General features: G+C 39.0%; 1 protein-coding gene across 1 annotated transcript; it reads right to left on the bottom strand.

Annotated features, from left to right (window-relative positions):
- Nucleotides 1-1,427: 1,427 nt before the first annotated feature.
- On the bottom strand, nucleotides 1,428-23,586 carry LOC119475247 (ferroxidase HEPHL1). Its single transcript, XM_037747754.1, is given in 21 exon segments — nucleotides 1,428-1,836; nucleotides 4,323-4,337; nucleotides 4,469-4,622; nucleotides 5,163-5,302; nucleotides 5,603-5,840; nucleotides 5,957-6,063; nucleotides 6,198-6,323; nucleotides 6,399-6,538; nucleotides 6,650-6,869; nucleotides 8,394-8,606; nucleotides 8,762-8,906; nucleotides 9,621-9,826; nucleotides 11,025-11,156; nucleotides 11,257-11,396; nucleotides 12,920-13,088; nucleotides 13,664-13,918; nucleotides 15,554-15,772; nucleotides 16,036-16,248; nucleotides 17,874-18,015; nucleotides 18,017-18,119; nucleotides 23,251-23,586. Coding segments are annotated over 21 exon segments (3,336 nt in total). The 5' UTR covers nucleotides 23,427-23,586; the 3' UTR covers nucleotides 1,428-1,753.
- Between the last annotated feature and the right edge of the window lie 1,511 nt (nucleotides 23,587-25,097).

Here is a 25,097-nt window from a genome sequence, read left to right as displayed (position 1 = left end):
AATGTTGATTGAATTTTCCTAGGAAATGGAAACAACATATTGGAATGCTTAATTTGGCTGGTGTTCCCCTTTAACACAGTGCACCCATATATGATTAGGTCATTTCTGGTTATTAATGTGACACATTATTATTTAAATGTGCTGCAGTCGTTTCATCTTGCACGGATTTAGTCCTTAATGCAGCATTGATGTGATGCCAAATTTGCATGATCAATAATGTGCCGGCTGACTGCTATTTGGTTTCACTATTTTGGTTTTGATATAGCCGTAAATTCAGTAAGTTCAGTTTTTAATAGGCTTCCCCATCTTCTACTTTTTTGTGTTCATTAGTTTTTAGTTTTACAGATAAACTCAGTACAAATTACATTTATATTTATATTTATATTTAATAATGACAATGACTGTAGGTGTGCAAATTACATAAACTGTAAAATCTGACAAGTTGATCTTTCTTTAATAAAATCTAGGAAACCAATTGCCTAAATACATATAATTATTAGTCTTAAGTTATGTTACTTTATATCTACTTCTTAAGTTTACTTAAGTTACGACTTAATTTTGGGAAGTTGTTCCAACTAAAAAATGGCAAGTGTATGAGGAGATATAAAGCTAAGATTCAGGGTATTCCAGGAAGGGACGTCACATATTCTCATTTGAGACAATTTTTAATCATATTGGCCCTCTGTATGTCTGGAAGTAGGTTGAAAGTGAGGGGTCATCAGTCAAAACCTGTTTTCCAGGTTGCCCACTTCCAGTGCACTATGCTGAAACTGTAATCAATATGCAAATCGGTCACTGAGTGGCCAACAGTGACCCTATCTACATAAACACTGATATGGTAATTTGTGTTGTTACAGTGAACAATGTCCCAGATTAAAGAAATACAAATTCACTTTTAATCTCGCAGCATGTAAAGCCATACATGTTGATGGGGGCATTTGATCTATCAGTCCTAGATGGACCAATCACACTGTTTGAGTATCAGTCATTAACTGATCAACTGACCTCACACTGTTAGCGATGCCACAAGTGGATGTGTCTATACCCTGATCTAACAGTTATTGGCAAACTCATTAGAAAACACTAGTGCCGTGGTCATCTCCTGCACCTTATCAGACACTTTTATTGATCTGATCAAATACTTACATCACATAGGATGCAAAAGATTTTCAAGACAGGATTAAGTTGTCTGAGATGTAATTGAACTACCAGAGTATCACTGTAAAATACTCAACTTTTAAATTCTGTATATTGTTAGTCTCCATGGGGACATTTGAAATCAGGGGTTAAATGTCATAAAAACTACAAAACAATGCCACACACAATATTCTAGTGGCAACTTGCTGTTCAATGTTGAATAAACGCCACCTTGTGGTTGTAAGTGATGACAGCACATGAAAGAAAATTACACAAATATCGCAACACAGTTGAATATATATGTATTATTTATTGCACATTCATAACTACAATCCAATTTTTGGTAAAGCAAAACCTAACAGCATCAAACACAGTGCAACACGCCACAAAATGGCAACATAGAATCAAGCCACAATTATAAAATGCTTCTTTTAGTCTTAGGAAATAAAATAATCCTCAACTTTATACATGATTTTACAGCCCTTGATATATATATATTTCACTAGTCTGATCATTGCTTGATACTTACATAACTAACCTCTATTAAAAAAATAGTGATTTTGTCCCTGGATCTTTTTTTTTAAGTGCATTAATGACCAAAGTTGTCAGAGTCCCTTCATAAGTGCAGTCCACCTACAGCCATGACACCAAGCACCAGCGAGAGCAGCAGCGTCATTATGGAGCCTTCACTTCCTGTCGCTGCAGCAGGAAAGACGAGGAAGTGAAACATGTGACATGAAACATTTACAATCTTGACATCTTGTTACACTTAAATATACAACCTGAGTCAAAACCTAACCACAGTAGTAATGTACTTTAGTACAATTTTTTTATACTTTTACTCCACTACAGTACATCTCAGAGGAAAATATTGTACTACATTTATTTGACTCTTTAGCTACTTGTAACCTTTTATATAAAAAAAATCATATGCTTTTTTGATATGATGCAGTAATATGCTAATCTACCCAATAGTATATAAAGTATCTAAATTGATTCCAAATTGAATAACTACAACATTAAAATGTATGTGTTAGTGATAAAAACGGATCAATATAATATTGTATAAGAATATATAACACTTTAAAAGGAGCCGTTCTGCATAATGAGTACTTTTACTTTTGACACTTCAAGTACATTTTGCTGATAATACTTCTGTACATTTACTAAGTAACATTCTGAATTCAGGACTTTTACTTGTAATGGAGTATTTTCAGACTGTGGTATTTGTACTTTTACTTAAGTAAAAGATCTGAATACTTCTTCCACCATGCACTGCCTAACCTGTGTGTCTTTGCTATATCTTTGAATTCACATATTTAGTGATGCATTCAGTGTTTCAGGATTACCCGAAAATCTCTGACCCTCACCTCTATATCATCAAGAATGTATCTGCTGCACTACAACAACAATGTCACAGCTCTAAAGGAATGCCTGATGCATATGATAATTTCTTTCCCTATACTCAATATACTAACTAAGTAAACATAGATAACAAAACATTCCTCATCCATCACATCACAGCAGAGACAAAGAAAGTCCAATACCTGCTGTTGACCTGTGGTGAACTAGACAAGAGAAATGAATGGCATGCTACGCCCGTGACCAGACCAATGAAACTATCAATAGTCTTAAAGCAGTGGTTCCCATCACCCTAAAATAAATTACAAATCCTCGAACAAAATCCTCAATTTGAATATTGTGATTCATTGTATTAAATGAATTTGTCTTTTTTTGATAAATTAACTTTCTTTAATTAATATAACTCCCTTGCCTCCCTTTGTGTGCAGTGGGTGTGAGAGCAAACAGTTTTTGACCACAGTGAAAATGTTGTTTTAGAAAGGCTAAACGTCAACAAATGTGGATTGAAGCAGAATATTTTGTTGGATTAAAATATGTTGTGAATTTAGGAAATGATTACATCTGTCTTTTTTCAATAAATGTTGACTTTACAACGCTCTGGAGTTTTTGGAAATGTTTGGATCACACAAGTCTGAAACAATCCTACGCAGCCACCACTGGAATCTAATTCTACTAACAATATTAGTGTAGCCTGATCTTTATCTGCAACTGTGCAGAAATAATGGGTTTAAACAGAATGTGCAAATCTAATTTTGAAAACATCAGAGCAGAGAAATCCTGGCGCATCCCCTGTAATCTTTGGCTCCCCCTAAGGGGGGCCGGCACCCCTTTTCTATAATTGAGTAAACTGACAACACCCGACTATGGGGCCTATTTTATTGATATTTCATATTATAATCAATGCATAACAATAACAGTACAGAACAATTGATAAATTGTACAATTAACCCAAATAGTGAATGCAATAAGTACCCAAAAGTGAAAAAGTGTGTAAAATGATTGATTTGGATGAATTTTGAGCAAATTATTTCCTGTGAATATTGCAGCAGAGCTGAGAGACTTTTCCTGTTATTTTTAGGAACTTTAAATACAATTCTCTGTCTGTATTTTGTATTGTTTTGAATTTTTAACAACATCATACATACTTAATAGGCTTCTTTTTTTTTGACAAATTCAGTGTTTTCTTCTCCCTGACACTTGGTCATTGTTCTATTAGCTCTTTGGTTGTTTTAACTGTATACTTTTCTAATGCAGGCTGAGGCTGTTTAGCAGAGGGGGAAGACCTGTGTTCAGGTCTTCATCGTGCCCTTATCCGGTTTATATCTTAAATATAATCCAAACTTTTAAAATAACAATTTAATTTAGTTTTCTTAACAGAAATTAATGAAATGCTGAGATATAGGCCAACTGTATTCTTAAAAAAAAGTTGTCTTACACCCCTTAAAATCAAGAAGGCCTTGCCACCTCCTGTGAAGCTGGTTGGTGACCTCTAGTGGGGGTCAGGACCCCCAGGTTTGGAACCAATCGACTACACGACATATGCAAGTTTCAGAGTCATCTAATCAGTTGTTATACTACACATAAATGGATGGAAAGCAATGCCTGCCTTTAAGGAAAAATACATTTAAATTGTTTTAATATTGTATTGCCTGCAATTGAAAATGATCGGCACAGATGTTAAATATATATACTCAACATTTATGCTGAATTTAAGTGACAAACATATTTCAAATATCAACACAGTACTGAAATATTATAGTACTTTTTGACCCGGGCCATGCATTCTGAGGTTTTGGTAAAAAACTAAACAAAAAGGATCTTACCATGTGAGAAGTTTTCTGGAATTGAAAAAGATAAAAAAAAGTGAGATGTCAGACAAACCCTCAGATCCATACATACTGAAGTTATGTACACGCACATGCACGTGTGAGATATCATTTACATAAACACAACGCACGCATATACACACCTTTGATTGTGAAAGTGGTCTCCATGCCAGCATGGATGTGGTCGGTCACGTGACAGTGGAGCAACCAGGTCCCTGGGTTCCCCGCAACCATCTCCACAGTTTGGAAAGTCCCAGGGAAGAGATCAAAGACATCTGCACGGTGCACACGGTCTGTCTAACACACAAACACACACACACACACACACAGTACATACAAATACAAAAAAAGGAGAACAGAGAACAGGAAATAAGCACTGAGTAAAGGATCTGAGCAGAGAAACTTTCTGTGTGAGCATGTAGAGGTTTGCTTGTAGAAGTCATGGACGACAACGCCCAATACCAGAATTTCATTATTTGACTTAATTCAAACAGACCAGTTATACACTGTGTGAATATGGAAGGATGAGACATAAGATCTGTATCATTTGTGTATGCATAATGGTACTGGTATTGTTTTAAAGTGGACCTATTATGCTAATTTTCAGGTGCATTCTTGTATTTTGGGTTTCTAACATGTTTACATGCTTTAATGTTCAAAAAAATGCTTTACTTTTCTGTGCTGCTGCACCTCTTTTCACCCTCTGTCTGAAATGCTCTTTTTGAGCCCCCCCCCCCAAAAAAAAACATATAACACACTAAAGGAAAGGGAAAAAGCACAAAAATAGGTCCTCTTTAATTATGAATAATGAGCTTTAGTTGTGATGGTGAGGGTTACCTTGTAGGTAAAAGTCTCAGCGTGGAAGTGAACGGTGTGCATGTCCACTTCGTTGCCCATACCCAGTAGATACCAGTCAACTTTTTGGCCCCGGGTCATCTCCAGTCCATGGAGGTTACCATACAGTTTACCATTGATCCCTTCAATAGATACATTCACACATAGAGATTACTACACACTCACACCGTCACACATAGAATCAGACACAAGTGGGACTTCCTCTGATGACAATATTTAAAAAAAAAACAACTTATAGGATCTTTAAAGAACTTATCAAAGTTCTACACTGTATTCTACACACGTTTCTATGTTCCTTTTTGATGTTCAATCCCATCCTAATGCTTTTCCTGCCGGGATGACCCCAGTTTTCTCCCAGCGATCAATAAATCTCTCATGAATAGAAAAACAGTTTTACTCTCTGCTCTCTTCTTGTCTCTTACCATGCATCATGTTACTCTCCTCAAAGTCTTCGTCTGACTCGAAGGCATTCGGGTTGACGCCAAGGTACTTTCTGATGTTGTCGTCCAAATACCAGGACTGGTTTTCGTCATGCACCATGAAGAGCAGAGCAAACTCCTTCTCCACATCGCCCCTCTGTCTGTCGGGCCCCTTGCCGCCGCTCTGCAGAGTCCCAGGCCTGCATATCACCAGAGGCCCCAGAAGACCACTGTACAGATCCTGAACGTAAACAAATGAACCCGCTCTGTCACAAATATCTACACATCCATTTAAAAACACATTGTTTTTACAGCAAAACTGTGATTTATGTGTTAGTGTAAACAGGGAATACATACCTTAATGAAGTCAACATTGGAGTAGTAGGCGTAAGAGATGCAGTTGGGATCTGAGACCCCTGGACCAGAGCTTTTAGGAACATCCCACGTAAGCTCCATTATGTAGCCTGGAGGCAAAGAGAGAGAAAAAAAAACACATATCTATCCCACTGCTTCTTAGAAAAGGCCAGCGTTTTGTCCTTTCGTTAGAAAACAACAGCATATACAGTATTTTATTTATTTTTTCAAATTTGATTCTCACCAGGTTTGACAGGAATATGTGCACCGCTGGCCTTCACCCCATGTGCGCTAATGGAGTATGGTCGGCTGGCTTTGTTCTTGAATGTGATCACGATCTGCTCTCCTACCTCTGCTTTGATTATTGGACCTGCAGGGGAAAAGAAAACCTGTGTCTTCTTCAGTCTTTTCTTGGTAAAACAGCATAACGAGCAGATAATCTTACCCATAACTCCCAAGTGTTGTTGGTTGGCCTGTCGTTTCTTCTGAACTTTGAAGGTGCCATCAGTGTATTCTCTATACACCACCTTCTTATAGCGCGAGCCGATTCTGTCTCTCCCTTTCGCCACAAATATATTGCCTGGACTGGAAGACATGTACCAATTTGCTTCCATTAACAAACAGTAATAAGTTATGCCACTAATCACAGGCTCCGACACTGAGATACATCATCCTACAATTATCTTACTCACACACCTATCCTTTAATGTGGAGTTGTGTTTCTCCAGCTCCCAGTCTCTCCGAGGTGAGAAGTCCCACTCGATTTCTTCGGCACTAATAAAATACTGCACAATCTTGGTTGGTCCTCCTGTGTGTGTGGGCTTCAGTTTGTGTCGCGGGCAGAGGTTCACTCTGTACTGCTGCCTCATGCCGGCCGAGTAGTGGTCTGTTACTCTGCAGCTCACCTCATACACACCTGACAGGGGGATGGAAAGAGGTTAAGGATTTGGACACATGAGTGGGTATGTCTGTGGCTTTACCAGACATTTGCAGCTGAAAAACACAAATCCCCAAAGCATTTCTGTACACACTTATACACGTATACACTGGTTGATTTGGGAGGGTTGCACTTCATTGCTTAGTTTGCAGTTTGTTGCAAATGTCTGCATGTTGGGTAAGCTTGAAACATGTAGACTGCATATTATCACACCATTTTCAGGTTCTATTTATTTAGAGTGTATTTTGAGCTATCTAAGCAAAAACACCTCCCTCCGCTCAATAATTTGTTTTGCTTATTGTCACTTTACTAGGATGCTTGAGCTTCTCTGTGCAGAATGATGCATGCGCTGAGCTTGAAATGAAATACATTTGCATATTCATAGATTCTGAATTTTGTAGGCATGTACGTGTAATTAAAAAAAAGTAAATTAGTTAACTGAACCTTTTTTGGTGGAAAAAACAGACACAAATTACCATTCAAATCAGAGTATTTCTCAATGTCTTAAAGGTACAGTCTGTAGGATTTGATGGCATTTAGTGGTGTGGTTGCAGGTTGCAAACAACGGAGTACCCCTCTGCTCACTCCTCCCTTTCTAAGACTGCAAAAAGTGAGCCACTGAGTGCAACACCCTGGTAACGCCGTTGATCACGCTCAGAGGCCATCCTTACCATAATAACACTACTTTAAGAGCAACGTAAGTCAGACGGCGGCTGGTGGTATCACGGTTTTGCACGGTGATTATACACTGAAAACATAGTTATGTATATTATATTCCATTTCTGCTAATAGATCCCCCGAAATGTTACACACTGTTCCTTTAACATTCAATTTGGCTTACCACTTTATCTTTGTTGATCTTTGGACTTTAGGGAATCCATACTAAACTTTTTTATTGCAGCAATAACCATACAGTATCTTGATGGCACATGTGCAATTTGTAATTGTATTTGAGGTTGTGACAGCACAACAGAAATTCCACGCACCGCAAACAGTCAGATGTATCCTCTATACCACATCCCCAGTTATATTAGACTGTATTTACACTATTTTATCCTGATGTCTAACATGACTGCCTCTAAAATCTGATGTCAGTGATTTTGTGAAACAGTATATTTTTAAACTGAAAAACTCTAAGTACATCTAATTAAACACTTTAATGAAATAATAGAATTTTCCTTTAACTGGGCTGGGATGAAGCCCTCCACCATATCTCTGTAAATAATATAAATACTGAAGAGAGTTATGACATTTCCTATTGTAGTTATTGATGTTTCCTGTTGGGATCAGTGTAGCCCACAAGTCACAGGAAAACATTCACACAAGGTTACCTAAGTATGTTTGTAAAGAACAAATCAGTCCGTCAAACAAAACCGTAAGTATGGATGAACGCTAACAATGTGTGCAAGGAAAGGGATGTGGTGTACAGATTAACGCTGACAATGTGTGCGAGGAAAGTGATGTGGCTTTGGAGTGGCAGCACAGTGTGTGTTCGTGACTAACCAGGAGTGTTTGGCTGCATGGCAGCAGTAGCTGTGGTGTGAGGGAACAGGCTGATAGTGTCACGTGTTGTGCTCTGCTTCTTGAACGTGTTCCCCTCGAAATAAACACCATGGATATCCACCTCTGTGCCAAGCCCAAAGGTGTACCACTGAACTGTGTCCCCGGCACACATCTCCAGATCGTGAAGGTTCCCATACATGCGTCCGTTTACAGCTGACATAAAAGGGAAGATTTAAACAGAAAAATACAAAGACAAGTAAGAAAATACTAAAGAAATACCAGAAGTGACACACAAAATATGTTACTAATGGTATGTGAGCTACAATCAGTGTCAATAATACACGCAGTGAGGTAAAACTACTGATTACCATGCATAAAATTGCTCTCCTCAAAGTCCTCGTGTAGTGGATCTGTCTCGTTGCTGCCAAAAATCTCGATATTCTTATCAAAATACCAGCTCATGTTTTCATCCATGACAGAAAACAGAAGGAAGAACTCCTTATCCACACCCTTCTGTAAAACAAGACACACACAATAACAGTTAAGACGTAACGTTGCAGGGTTGCACATTGTAAGTCAAGTCATTTTTTTATAGAGCACATTAAAAACAACAAATGTTGACCAAAGTGCTTTACAAAGAGATTAAATAAAAGACATGAATGATCAAGTAAAAAACGCAAACATAGATAAAAGAGAATATAGATAAATTATGAAAAGCAGAGAGTATCTTGATAACAGTATTGCACAAAAAAACAAAATAAAATAAAACAATAAAAAACAGTGTGCTCAGCATGTTTTCGTGATGATAGTTAATAGGCTAACGAAAAGAGATGGGTGGAGTGGGATGATCTAAAAAATACATTACATTATTTTAAATACAAATGCTAACGCCTGCCTATCAAAGATGTAAACTGTTTTGTTGTTACAATTATATATTATATATATTATTATATATATATTATATATTATCTTCAGCACAGTGTACTTTGTTCTCATCTGATCTGCATTGGCCCAATTGCCTGACAAAGATCATTTAATCTCAATAAAATAATTAAAAAATCCCAATAATGCTGAGATGATTATTAGATTAATCGACCGGAACAAAATGTATCAATGACAATCATTTAACAAGGTCATTTAACAAAAACAAAACATTTTTTTAAATGCGAGAATCTCCTGCATTTCGTTGTGAGAGAAAGTGTGTGTGAATGTATGATAAAGCAGCACCTGGGTCCCGTTCTCCCCCAGCGTTCCCTTCTTGCACACGAGCAGAGGTCCCACCAATCCAGAGTTGGTGTCCTTGACGGGATCGGTGGCGGAGTAGTACAGGTAGGGAATACATGGAGAATCAGATGAAGACGGACCTTCTAGCACCTGCCAAATGTAGGTGAAGTTCTCCCCGGGACCAACGTGAGAGCCCGGCTTGTCCACACCTACAGTATTGCACATAAAGAATTGTTTGTTCTGAGTTTGTAGTCAAAACTGTGCCTATAAATTCAGCCTAGAAACTTTTTAATTTGAGGTATTCTGATATTCAAACACATTCTATTGAAACATAGTCCATGCATGACTTTTTTAGTTGATGTGATTAATTAACTCATAATTTTTTGAAGGTGTGCAGTAGGGCTGTCAAGAATCAGATATTATTAATGATAATTAATGATTAATGATATTATTGCGATATCTATAGAAAATCTGAAAAAAAATATAATAATGCTATCAGTCAAATTCTTCAACTTTTTGTGTGTTGTCTCTTTTTTTTGGCTAATGAATTACACTCAAAATACAAGTTTGTAACCATAACTGTATATATAAAATGATTTAAGAGGCGCTGGATTATTTAAACAATATTATTACACGGCTTTATTGAATACTGAATTCTGATTGGTCAATCACGGCGTTCTACGGTCTGTTATTTCTTTATAGCAGACCATTGCTATGTATAACAGACTGATGCTATGGACACAATTCTGATGTCAGACTCTGGTGGACCACTTTTGTGTCAAATTATTGATTTCTTAAGTAAGTAGCTGTGTTTTAAGCGGCATAATGTACACCTAGCGGGTCTTTGTTGTGAAATAAACCCCTTCAGGATGATGCAAGACCCCTCCGCCTTGCCTCTGTCAGGGTTTATTTCACAACAATGACCGGCTCGCTGTACATTATCCCTTACTTATCATATGTGTATTATTAACATGATATCAGTATCTAATTATTAAATATCATGGTTATCGTCAATACCGGTATATTGCGACACCCTATTGCGCATATATTTTTGTCCCTTTATACTAAACCTTTCAGCATGAATTCATACAGAAAGGAAAATGTTTCCAATTAACATTTGAGCTTTGGGTCTTTGTTCAAATGAAATTAATTAATTAGTCTAACCAACACCAGAGGCTCAGACAGGGATAATATCTTCAGTCCTGAAGCAATATTCATGCAAATGTATGCCTCTGTCATTCTGAATTCTTAACCATCGGCCATGGCTCCTGTTTATAGATACAGTTTAATGAATCCTCTCCCCTTATTACCACTTAAGCCAGTCAAACAATTTGAAAGATATCATAGCTACTGACGTGTTTTCTGTGCAGCTAGTATCTGTCTCAATGCAACTGGCTGCTTCCTCACCGTCCTCATAGCTGCTTCCCTGGAAGTGTTTATCATAGTGCAGGCCATGAGGCTGGATACTGTAGTTTCTATCAGCTTTATTCATGAACATCACTCTGAGAGTGTCTCCTTCCTCTGCCCTCAGGACTGGACCTGGACAAATACAATCGGAACCAGACAAGAGGTGTTGAGAGAACTTAGGTGTACAATAAGATGAGTGTACCAGTAAATAAAATACAAAAGAGGTCCTTACCTAAGATTCCTAAGTGTAGAGAATCAGGCGTTGGTGGCTTCCTGGTGGTGAAGGTCTCGTCAGTGTACTCTTCGTATATCACTTTCATGTAGTCACCTCCGAGCCTTCCACCATCTCTGCCAAAGAAGACCTCAGATGCACTACGAGAGGAAGGGGCAAAGGGTGTGGGAAGAAGGAAATTAAGCAGTGAGGGCAACAGAGATGGAGTGATATGGGTTGCAAGGAATAACAAAAAAGCTGGCCAGTTAGGGGGAATTTCACTGTGTCAGGTCAGGGAACAATGACAAAGACACAATAACAACTGAGTCACTGTATCGCTTACCACACCGTTTACTCTAGACACCACAGAACTGCCTCACCACAGGAACGACCAGCTCACGTATAATCAGAGCCATCCAGAGGCCATTCACACAGACAGGCAATTTCCTTCAGGGGTTTAAAGGAATAGTTCAACCCTTAAAGCCAGAGTTGTCAATCTTCTTCAAAAACATGTTTTGTTATATTTGTTGAAATTCTCATTACATCCCAACAGGAATCAATAAATAAAATGTCCTGATAAAAAAAAGAAAAAAAATCCAGTATCTCTGGCTGTCGCAGGACTGTAATAAGCCCGTCCAATAATTTCATTTGGGCGAATGAAATTACTGGACGGACTACGTGCCTGTCTACCTACTGCTGCTAGCTTGATAGCTGTGAATACTAACAATAGCCATGTTTGTTGTTGTTAGCTACTTTAATTGGAAAAGAGATGGCAACACTGGGCTGGGTTTTTCAGTTGGACATTTTTTTTTTTTTAAATCTAGCATAATCTTGCTAATTTCTTTAAATTACCAACCCTAACTTTAATGAAATACTAACTATCTACAGAGTCAGTTAGCTCCTGCATTTTTTTCTCCAAAACTACTGACGTTGTACTTTTTAAACGCAAAAAATGTCCATCTAATATTTATTAGCCAGGCTATAAAACGGGGAATTATTCTGTATTAGGTGCTTGGAGACATTCTGATGGATATTTTAAGATTTTATTACAGAGATTTGTTCCAGTTGTGTCACTTACTGTAACTAGCCCTCATCCTTACAAAAATTAAGACATATTTTCAGTTCATAAAATTAAAAAAGAGAAAGAAGGGGCGGCTGGTTAGCTCAGTTGGTAGAGCGAGCGCCCATGTATCGCCAAGGCTCAGTCCTAGCAACGGTGGACCAAGGTTCGAATCCGGCCTGTGGTCCTTTCCGCATGTCATTTCTCTCTCTCCCCCTTTCCAACACTCTATCCACTGTCCTATCAATAAAATGCTTAAAAAAAAAATGCCCCCAAAAAAGAGAAAGAAGTAAATTTAGGGATCCTCGGCACTATTGGCACATAATAACAGGATATTCTATAAAACTGTACAGGGTTTGGCAACAACTACATGCAGTACAGATGATGTCTGCTTTGGCTACATTTGGACAAAAGCAAATAGACAAAAGCAGTCAAAGTGTCAACTCGGACCAGATTGGGCAATAAAACAAGCTAAATGGACATGACCCCTGATAACCTTAATAGTTGGGAGAAAGCCGGCATGAAACCACGTGGGCCCAGCTCGCTGTGTGTTTGGTACATTGGGTTACGCTCGCTGTTACCATTGATTAGGTTGGATGCTAATTTGATAAATTGTCTGCTCACCTTTCGAACTTCGTGAGGGACACATTATCAATCAGATCCTTTCCTGACGGACCGTAACTCCACGTGACTATCTTTGCTGCCAGGTAGTAATTCCTCACAGCGCCATCCGTCGCTGTAGAGCCGGCCTCACTGCCACATGACTTCACTTCATAAAAGGCCTGCATCCCAGCTGGAACAAATAAACAGAGACACACACAAAAACATTACACGGATCATAATTCACATGTACAAAGGACGATTTTGAGATGAAACTGGATCTTCAGAGCCTCAGGAAATCATAATGGCTGACAAGTCTAAAGGGTCAGATTTAATAGTCCATAAAATAATAAATATTCCAGGGTTCAGTTTACACAACTTCCTTCCTTATCTGTTCCTTTAGCACACCAGACCCCAAGAGGACACACAACCTGTAAAACTACATGTGTATGTTTCTTTAAAGCCACAGAGATACAGATAGGCTATTATGGCAAGCCTCTATGATACAAAGGAAAGGTATTTCTCAAGTGTAAGCATTAATATGTTGAGCAAGTATGACACATTCAGGTATATTTCAATGGACTTTGGACAGCCTTAAGATACAAGTCCTGGCGTGTTTAGAGTAGAAATACAAGCTCTGCTGTGAGAAGACTCGTAACGTCATGCTTTGACTAAATAACAGAGGCGGTGTGCCTCACAAAAATGCATTCCCCGCTTTCAGCAACTCTCAGCAAAGGTCACACATAGGTTAAAGGTCAGGTGCCCTACCCTGCAAGTGGTCATTAACCTGGCAGGCCAGCAACCACTTTCCCGTCGCTTTCGGGACCATCTCGGCTGTAGCGAACGTGGCTGGGAACAGGCTGAGGACGTCGGTGCGGTGGCCGCGGTCCAGCAGCGTATTCCCATGGAAGAAGGCAGAATGAATGTCCACCTCATTACCCATGCCAAACAAATGCCAGGCTACTGCACGGTGCTGGCATAACTCGATTCCGGGCAGGTTGCCAAACATGTAGCCATTAATAGCTGTCACACAGAGACAAACAGAGGTAAGAGGAAAGGACAAAGAGAACAAATTTAGCCTTTAAACCTTATTTTATACACTTTGTTTAAGGAATTAGTCATTTGAAGTGACGAGTAACTCACGTAACATAGTCAGTTAAAGAATATAGGGGACGCAGGGGAGGTGGGAGACGAAGAAAACTGAGATAACCATTTCTAGATGTTGTGAAAAACTTCATTTTACAACAAACAATATTCCTTAAGTCAACCAACTTAATGATAGTTGGGTGTTTTGAAGTTAGTTTCTATGAGATACTTCTCCATAGTCAGTGTATGACCTACAGTAGATGACGGTCAGCACGCCCCCAGTTTGGAGAAGCAGACAGGAGTTACCACACGGAAGCAAAGCAATGTACTGCTGTGGACGGGCGCAGCAGAAAAACGTATTTTAGCCACCTAAAAGAAAGGCTCAGCTAAAAGAATCTATATCAGTTTAAGTGTACACTATATTTAGAATATTTTTGCTGGTTTACCTTGCAGTGAGACAGCTATACAGTTTTGTTTCTGACGTGTAACTGAAGCCGTTATCTATACTCTCTCCAAAGCAACCAGACTCCATTGAAAAAATAACCCGCTACCTTGATTGGTTAGTTAGTTTATGTTATTGTGTGACTTTGGTTAGTTCGGATTCACCAAAGTCACACAATAGTACAAACTAACTGATCAAGGCAGCGGTAGACCAGGAACTCCCGTGTCCTGCGAGGTAAAATTACAGTTTTTTTCAATGGAGTCTGGTGGCTTTTGCGAGAACATAGATGGATAAAACTATTCTTAATATAGCGTACATTTAAAGGGACTATTTGTAACTTTCAGAAATGCTTGTTAACAGCAACACCTGTGGCCGTTAAGTCAACGAAAGTCAGCGTCGGGCTCGCGCTTGCTCGCTCTAAACATACCTGAACGAGCATCGCTCAAAACAGTGAGGCGACACGTCAGCTAAAACCACAATATCACTCTGTATTTCAGCTGCTTGGCAGTAATGTTAGCTGACCAGACGAAGGTCTCTCCATGAATCAATGCTGATCCTGTGTTGGCTTCTCCTGCTTCAGCCTCCAGGAGGAGCCCCGTCATTTCACAAGACACGGGAAACCTCTGTTGGTATGGAGGAGCTGCAGCATTTATTTCTGCAGAAACGTCGACCGTACATTTACTAGATATTCACAGAGCTAAACTAACTCCTCTGCAGTGTGGAGTGAGCGCGCGTTCACGTCTAGAGGTGGAGCGAGACAGCAAGAACGTGCGCACGGTGTGTGAGTGAAGGCAAGCAGGCAGAGGAGCAGTGACTTCAGCCACACGCGAGCGTGCATATGCAAGCACGCATATGCAAGCACGCATGTGTCCCGACCCGTTACATTTATACGCTTAAAAAGTTACAAACAGTCCCTTTAAACTGATATAGATTTTTTTAGGTAGGTCTTTCTTTTAGGTTGTGTCACGGTCTAACTGTCTGTCATAAGTTGAGTCATTATATTACTTTGCTTCAGTGCACTAACTTCTGTTTGCTTCTCCAAGCTGGGGGCGTGCCGACTGACATCTACTGTAGGTAATACACCTACTATGGATAAGTATCTCAATCAAACAGTGTGACATCTCTCTCACCGTGCATCAGGTTTGACTCCTCAAAGTCTGGGTCTTCTTGGTCGACTCCGGCTGGATCAGAACACTTCTGAATGTTGTCCTCCAGGTACCAACTCAGTTTTTCGTCCACCACGTTGAACATCAGGAAGACATCCTGGTCCACATCATTTCGGGCTGACTCTACAACAGACCCTGGCTTCGTCTGACCCTGGACTTGATCGTTTGTCTCCTTCAAGATTCCTGCACTCATAGAGATAGATGAGACAAGGACGGGGGTTAAATATGTTACATATTTATGTAGTCAAGCACAGATGAAGGAACATTTAATCTTTGTTTCCCCAGCCATTGGATGCAAGATAGGCTGGAAAATTCCCAACAATTTTTTTTTTCCTGTGAAGCTTTCTTTCGTTGGCAGCTTTTCATCGCTGTAATTAAGGGCTTAAGTTTAGGGAGTGTTGGTGTTGTTGACTTTTTAAGCATGGTTGTGAAGGAGATCTTCATACCTTTCTTGCAGGTGAGCAAAGCTCCGATAAGTCCCGAGGCGATGTCCCTGGGGGCGTTCAAGTGAGAGTGGTAGACCCAGGTCAGGCAGTTGGCATCGTCGTCTGTGGGGGCAAACTCTGGCCTGACCTCCCAGCGGTAGGTGTAGTTGCCCCTTGGAGGAACCGAGTCGTCCTCCTTCAGCTTCCCTGATGTACCATCTGGATAGAGCGCCCCTGGTAGACAAATACAAGATGTTTATGCTGAGATCATTTTGTTTTCTCTGACATTCACGGAGCAGCTGAGCCTGTATGCTTTTACTTTATCAGTAGAAAACAACGCTATGGTCTTAACAAGCACAATTCTTTGCCTTAACTGTTTAAAACTCGAAACTGAGGGCAGTAGAATGAGGTGGAAAATTTTGCAAATAGGTTTTATAAGGAACATTCTTCAATGGAGGACTTTCCCAAATCCAGGTCATATCCATTACCTCTAGTCTTATCTCTGTTAAGCTTTCAGCCTCCACATATTCAAGTGATCTATAAACACATAAATTACCTAAGTGTTAGTGATGTCACAGTGACACTGACCTCTGTACCGATCTGCACCCGTCACATGAAGTGTGACGGGTGCACACTTCCTCTTCCTCCTTCTCATTTCCTGCCCAATTTGCTGCTTATAAACACTATTTGTTCACTTCTAGATGTTGTGAAAAACTTCATTTTACAACAAACAATATCAGAAATGTTCTATCTGACTCAGAGACAGATTATTTTTAAGACATATATTATATATAATATATAATATTATTAGATTTAATGTATACTATTTTTGTTATTTATTGTTGTTATACTTAAGACAGCAGGACATAATCTATTTTAAGAGGGAAAGCAACATTTTAGTTTCACTTTCAGTTCCAGTGTAGGACTCTGGAAATTCCAGAGGCATGATGCATCCAGATGGATGGGAGATGGGGCCTGTTGTTGCATAACAAAAGAGCTGCAAAGTTCAGAATACTTATACTTTGATATATCCTCCATAATACTGTAGTCACTCAGTTATTAAAATTGTGCTGCGTCACTTTTTGTACTCTCACACAGGTTAAATTGGACTCATTTAGTCCGTATCACATTTGTCTTTTCAGCCCATCAGTTATCTTGCTGTCAGGGACAGTCTGGCACTGAAGCAGAGGAGCAAAACATGCCATATTTTCAGACTAGCATTACACATAGCCAGAGCTTTTGGGTAAAAAAATCAGATAGGAAAGATTATATCCATTTGACTGATTAATTTATCTGAATATGCGGACAATGTCAATGTACATCGCTGAGCCTGTGCAGTCAAATTATCCAGCTTTTCTGAAGTAAAGCCTAAACTTTGAAGACGGTCCAATGAGGCAAACCTTTTGATTATGGCTCCTGTACAGCATTATATATATATATATATATATATATATTAAAAAAAACAATAATATATATTTTTCCCGGAGAAATAAACCATGGCCTGAATAAAATACTCACTTAAAAGAATCTGTTTTAGCAGAACAGTGCATCTTATTGAATGAATCAGACTTACTTCTTCAGATATCTGTATCCCCACTGGTATCATTACAGCATATATAGAATATATAACTAACATATATAGTTACACAACACATTAGTGCACAAACTGCTATTCATTTAGTATATATGTATATTTAGTATATCATTAATTTCAATATCTGCGCTCCAAATATTATTACAGGGACTGGATGAGTTTGTATGAACAGGTGTTCCTTTTCAATTGATTTTGCACGTCTTTCTGTGTGTGAGTAATGTACGTGTGTCTCTATATGCAGCGTTGGTGTTATGCAGCATTATACCCTCTGAATCCTTCTCATAGAAAACTCCGTGAGGATGCATAGAGTAGCTCCTGGTTGCAAAGTTCTTCAGGTGGACCACAATGACGTCGTCGACCTCAGCTCTCAGGACGGGCCCCAGGAAGCCCAGCCAGGCGGGTCGGGGGGGCCAGGCGGCTGTACGTGGCGTCTGTGTACTGTCGGAACATGGCCTTCTTATAAACACTGCCAATACGGTGGGGTCCTCTTTCCAGGAATACAGCCGCATGCCTGAGATAGATATGGAGACAGAAGTGGTTAAAGAGGAGAAGGAGACAGCCACTAATCCTGATTTGTTGGTCATGTCTTCAGGTCAAGGTCAGGTTATTGTCATATTATATAGTACAGGATTACACAATGACACGCAGTTTCATCTCCTTATCATGTTACATACATATTATTAAAAAAAGAAGCATGAATAATAAAATATGAGCGGTATAAAAAAGTCACTGCAATACTGTATAATAAAGATATAGTGATCTAGTTTAAATACAAGTGGGAGAAACACAACATCCACTATATTCAAACACCAGCATGACAACTGTGCAGCAGCCTAATTTTGCCAAGATGTACGACTGTAGCCAACTATACAATTTATGTCATTAATACAAAAAATAGAGGAAGTATTAACGTGTGATGCAGCGTCGGCGTTAGGGGCGGGCCATGGGGGTCCAGGCCCGTCCACAAAGGTCACTGTGCCCCCTCAGCTGAATTCTCTCCTGACAAAAAACTAAACTGAAATAACAGCTAGGCTATAAGTAAAATTAAGTCATTTAGTTTTGTGATGGAAGGACTTAACACTCCAATGCAAAATAAAGCACAAAACAGTGATAGTTTTGCATTTAGGGAACAACTAGGACATGTACTTGGGCTTGATTACATTGTTTTCTATTGGAGTGTCCTAACTGGCTGCGAACAACACGGAGCTGCACAGCGCGGCGTGACGTTTTGTCTGAACTTCTATCGGATACACGGTTCCTATTTTTTCCTGTCACTCATATTGAGAGGAACGGCTGATTAGTTTAGATAAAATGAGCCGAGAAAACCGGGTCAGTTGTCCTGGATGTAAATGAAAATATTAACTTGATTACTGACACGTTCAGCACAGGCATTGACGCTCGCAGTTATATGCGTGGCGTTCACTAGTGAAACTTTATTACGATCTACCTGTCAAAAAATATAACAGCCACCTCACTAATGGTTCAAATAAAACACGAACACCCAGCGCAAAGATACAACTATGGAAATTCTGGGAAATATGAACCGTCACGACAATATTTCAGTAAGAAGACTCGTTTTGATCCGCTCCGTTTGCGTGTTTTTTTTTTTTTTTAATCTAGCTCAATAGAAAAAAATGAGAGAAAGTAGACCTACAAACCTGTTGCATTAAAGCACAATTAGGACCAAGAGAGTAAAAAGCATCCTGTGCTCCTCTCACATCTTACTTTTTTCTACCTGTTTGGATTATTCTGTTCAGTATCATGGAATAAAACAATGGACTAATGTTACACTACAGCAGGCTGAACAGGGTCAACAACTGGTGAGTGAAACATCCACATTAAGTCTTTGTTAACTTAAATTATAGTTATGAAGAAATCAGTCAGACTGTTAGATTAATGTGTTGTTCAACTCCCTGTTTACTGTATCTCGGCACCCGTGTGTGCACATTTTGACCCTGGCACTAGCAAGACGCAGGGCGTGCCTGAGGAGTTATCTGTAGCCTCCAGTACCTCCTCATTTCACTACAAAAAACAAAATAAGGTGGCAGTTGGCTGGAGAAGATCAGTAGATAACAACCTGCTTGCTCTTGGCTATATCGTATGTTATTTCCAGTAAGTATCACAAATAAAACGTGTGTTTTCTGATAAAAAAAAAAAAGTACGAACGTAGGAAGATAACAAGTACTAACCCATCTTTGAGGTGGTTAGTCTTCAGCTCCAGTCTGATCTGGAACTCACAGCTGATATGTTCCTGGTTTGTTTACATGATGTAACAGAAGTGCAGATTTAACGTATTCAGTGGACAGAGAGCGTCAGATGCGCGATGCAGCGCGATAGTCGGACGCTCGCATCCAGTTAGGACACGGTGTTAGTTTATAACCTTTTTTTGTGGACATAACAGCATGTGTATGCGTGCGTGCGCGCCTGTGCGCATAAGTGGCAGTTTGTATACACCTCTCTGTCAGTTTATTTCTTTCATGAAACATGATAATGTTAAAGATACACTGAATAAAGGCTATATGAGGTGAAAGAAAATACCCCCCCTGTCAAAGCTGATTGCCCGTCCGCCCCTAACACTCTGGCGCCGACCCTGGTGTGATGGCATTGTCTCGCACATATTTATCTTTGAGATTATTTAACTTCAAATACCAGACTAAATTTCAGTGTAAAGCATGCATGAACTGGGTGGTGAATCCTTTAACTGTAGATGTAATGCCGCAGAACAAATTGCATCTGGTTGCAGCAATTAGACTTGTCATTATTGTGATTACACGTTTCTGTTGTTAATAACGTGTTACTGGAGCTGTGGCGAACGCAGTTTTGCTCTTGTATATCCAGCCCATAACCAAAGCAGCAGGGAGGATGAAAAGCATTACGTTTATTTGATTCACAAATAGGTCATATGGACAACCTTCTGATAAAGGGGGTTGGGTGCTATAAAATGACTTTGACAATTATGTAGGCATGCTTATTTCAATATTGATAAGATTTGAGACAATCATCTTTATGTTGCACTCTATATTATTTTGTTATTGAAATGCCATGCAACTAGAGCCGCAACGATTAATTAACTAGTTGTCAACTATTAAATTAATCGCCAACTATTTTGATAATTGTTTAATCGGTTTGAGTATTTTTGTAAGAAAAAAAGTCAAAATTCTCTGATTCCTCGGCTTCTTAAACGTGAATATTTGGACTTGGACTTATATAGCGCTTTTCCGGCCTTCCGAACATTCAAAGCGCTTTACACTACATGTCAGCATTCACCCATTCACACACACTGATGGCAGAGTCTACTAAGGTGCCAACTTTGCCCATCAGGATCTAATCTAAATACTCATTCACACACCGATGGCTATGCCTTCGGGAGCAATTTGGGGTTAAGTGTATTGCTCAAGGACACATCGACATGTGACCCGGAGCAGCCGGGGATCGACACTTCCGATTGGTGGACAACCTGCTCTACCCTCTGAGCCACAGCCGCCCCTCATATTTCTGGTTTCTTTACTCTTCTATGACAGTAAACAGAATATCTTTGAGTTGTGGACAAAACAAGACATTTGAGGACGTCATATTGGGCTTTGGGAAACACTGATCAACATTTTTCACCATTTTCTGACTTTTTATAGTCCAAACAACTAATCGATTAATCGAGAAAATAATCGTCAGATTAAATGACAATGAGAACAATCGTTAGTTGAGCCCTATGCATGCAACTGCATCATGTTATAGTAAAACACACCACATCTTGGTTTTCATTGGCTGACATTACATTTTTCTAATGAAAGGCTACGTGGGAGAGCCGCCAAATGGATGAAGTATCTTAGATGATTTGCCAATGAATTTAACAGTTTATCAGTAAAATGGGAAAAAACAAATAGAAAATATGATTTCTGGAGAAGATAATAATTATTGTTCAATATATGTTCAAATAGCTTGGTTTGAGTACAACCAATGATTTTGCTGCACTGTGTATTTGGCATTGGTTATTGTCTATTGGATAAGTTGGCTGGCTGAAGTCGGGAGATTCCAGCATTGCGCAAGGGTGTTGTTCACACAGTTATGCTATGATTCACAGTTATTAAACTGTAGTCTTGAGTATCCATCTAAAATTTAACTGCAATAAATATTAAAGGGTCACAACTGGGATGCTTTCAGAAAATCCTCACTTCAATATTCTCATTGCACCCTTTTACAGATTTCTGTTTATTCTTAAAGCACAGCAACTTTACATCTATGCAATAGGCTATCACAGTGATGCGAATTAACACTCTGATTCATAGGCAACTGTCTGCAAAGAAAGCCTCCAATCTCATGAAAGACGACAGTCATTCACTGTTAGTCACTCAAGTATACTGTCATCTTTCCTGTGCATCCACCAGACTACCAGCAAAGCACACAACAGGTCTAGACACTGTCACACTATGTCATTTCTGTGTTTAGATTGAGGGTCTTCAGTTTTTATTATAATCATTTAGTAAACTCCACATGTGTGAATTTCATATGATCATTCATAACTAAGGCAAGAATACTTAATTATACTTTTCTTAAGTATATCTTGATCAAATGATTAAGCACAAGTAGGCCTATAAGCCAAGTATACTTTGAATTTTCTGTATACTTGTCAGTATGAGCAAAGTATACTTAGACTTTTCTGTATACTTGTCAGTATGAGCCAAGTATACTTTGACTTTTCTGTATACTTGTCAGTATGAGCAAAGTATACTTAGACTTTTCTGTATACTTGTCAGTATAGCCAAATAAACATTGACTTTTCTGTATACTTGTCAGTATGAGCAAAGTATACTTAGACTTTTCTGTGTACTTGTCAGTATATGAGCCACCTGTACTTAGACTTTTCTGTATACTTGTCAGTATAGCCAAGTATACTTAGACTTTTCTGTATACTTGTCAGTATAGCCAAGTATACTTTGACTTTTCTGTATACTTGTCAGTATGAGCCAAGTATACTTAGACTTTTCTGTATACTTGTCAGTACAGCCAAGTATACTTAGACTTGTTGTCAGTATGAGCCAAGTATACTTAGACTTTTCTGTATACTTGTCAGTATAGCCAAGTATACTTTGACTTTTCTGTATACTTGTCAGTATGAGCCAAGTATACTTAGACTTTTCTGTATACTTGTCAGTACAGCCAAGTATACTTAGACTTGTTGTCAGTATGAGCCAGGTATACTTAGACTTTTCTGTATACTTGTCAGTATAGCCAAGTAGACTTTTCTGTATACTTGTCAGTATAAGCCAAGTATACTTAGACTTTTCTGTATACTTGTCAGTATGAGCCAAGTATACTTAGACTTTTTGTCAGTATGAGCCAAGTATACTTAGACTTTTCTGTATACGTGTCAATATAAGCCAAGTAGACTTAGACTTTTCTGTATACTTAGGAGTATAAGTCAAGTATTCTTAGACTTTTCTGTATACTTGTCAATATAAGCCAAGTAGACTTTTCTGTATACTTGTCAGTATAAGCCAAGTATACTAAGAATCTTCTGTATACTTATGAGTATAAGCCAAGTACACTTATGTATACGTTTATTAAGTATATCTCTGATTAGTACATAAAAAGTAAACTGAAAGTATACTCTCTTACTTTTAAGTTTTAAATAAGTAGCAACTCACTCATCCTTTTCGACGTCTTGTCCGTTAAGCAGGTTTTTTCCACTCGGTGCGTAATCCCACGAGTCCTCAATGATCCCCACATAGTAAACTCTGTCCTTGCTGTGCTTCCCTTCCGCACCGGAGGAGAGAAAGAGCAGCAAACAACCCGCTAACAGCCCCAAAGAATTCCGTGCCATGTTCAGATGATTGCTCCGTTAGATGCAGATGCAGCGTGTTAAGCTGGTTTCGGTTCAAGAGGAGGAAGTGGAGACTGCCGCTGATTCTTCCTTTCTGTAACAATGTTAGCTGAGGCTGCCTGCAGAACTTATGAAACTCTGACTGCAACAGGACAACACTTGGTCTATTGAGCCAGAGAGCGACACCGGTGTTACCGCCTCCTGTGGTATCACAGTACAGGGATAAGAACCTCTCAGTGTTCTCGCCTTATAATTACTGTCAAATGTTATTGAAATAATTGCCTACTGGGAAATTAAAAGGTAATTGATCCACTTATGCTAAAATGCAGACTCAAGCACCATCTGAATTGGCTGTCAAATTTTCCAGAGGTGATGAATAAGCATGTTAGCATCAGCTGGTGTCTGTGTTTGTCATATTCTCAAAATAAAATTGATTAAATCATAAATAAACAATTTGGCACAACTTTCTGATAATAAGTCACCATAAAGTTGCATGAGTGGCTTTAATAAGTAATTATTATTGGATTAGCCTACAGATCAGTTATAAGACATTAAAGCTGAAGTAGAATTGGAGCAAATATGATTAAAAAAGTTATTTTTTACAAAACTGTCTATATCCTTACAGTAGTGCATGAGACAGGTAATCTGAAAAAATAAATAAAATCATGTACCTCTGTGTCCTCTCCTGCTCCTATAATGGCATCTGCAGGATTTCATAGACTGGAGGAAAACAACCGATCAGATTCACTGGAGCCTTGAATTACAATATGCTGAAAGATTATTATGGGATTTTTGCCCAATGATGCCAAAAATATTCTGCCTACCACAGGTTGAATGAGAACAGCTTTCAAGGTTGTGAAAAATCCCTCTGGCTGGTGTTTATCTTCTCTATTTGGTAACAATGCAGTTATAAATGTTGATAATCCAGACATTTATAAATACTTGTAGGTTTCACACTCATATAAATCAACAAGTCAAGTTAATGTATGGATTTGGGTCCGGATTCTTCACAGTTTTTGGCAGAAATTGGAGGATAAAGCAGCTGCCAGAGGACAGAGTTGTTCTTATTACCTATAACTGATCTATAAAACATTATACAATGATTTATTAACCGTGACTAAATTACACTTTACAAACCCTTTGTAAGTGGTACTCTTGTCTGACTAAGATAATCCTTCTTGAGCCAAATTTGAGCCTTGCAGCTCATCCTGATAATGCACGTTCCCCTCAACCCAGCATAGCTCCTACATCCCTGCATCTTTCAACCTGAGGCTTTGTGTCACACTTTACATCAAAGCGGTGAGGCTGACACCTGCTGACCAACTCTGAGCAGTACAACTGTAGAGACCAAGGTGAGTGAACTGATGGTTCTAAATGCAGGACACATTAAACAGCATAACTTTATGCTGATCACTGGTCTCGTTCGCCTCATTTGGTTAGGTGAGTGTGATCCTTCAGCTTCCTATTTCTGATGATCCCCACACATCTCTGTGTGCAATCTGCAACCCAAGCACAGCAGTAATGTAAAAAACAAGTGCATTGTGTAGAGGTTCTACAGGAAAATAAGGTCTGCAAGTCTGAAAATAAGTGCCCTGTAGTATTGTATTGTTATTATTCTCTAATGTGCTTGTCGATCACCAGGGTCAAGTTCGACACAGCGGTTGATTGTGT

This window comes from Sebastes umbrosus, chromosome 17, assembly GCF_015220745.1.
Source record: "Sebastes umbrosus isolate fSebUmb1 chromosome 17, fSebUmb1.pri, whole genome shotgun sequence".
Classification (NCBI taxonomy): domain Eukaryota; kingdom Metazoa; phylum Chordata; class Actinopteri; order Perciformes; family Sebastidae; genus Sebastes; species Sebastes umbrosus.
Note: the sequence above shows the minus strand (reverse complement) of the source record. Positions and strands in the feature narration are given on the sequence as shown.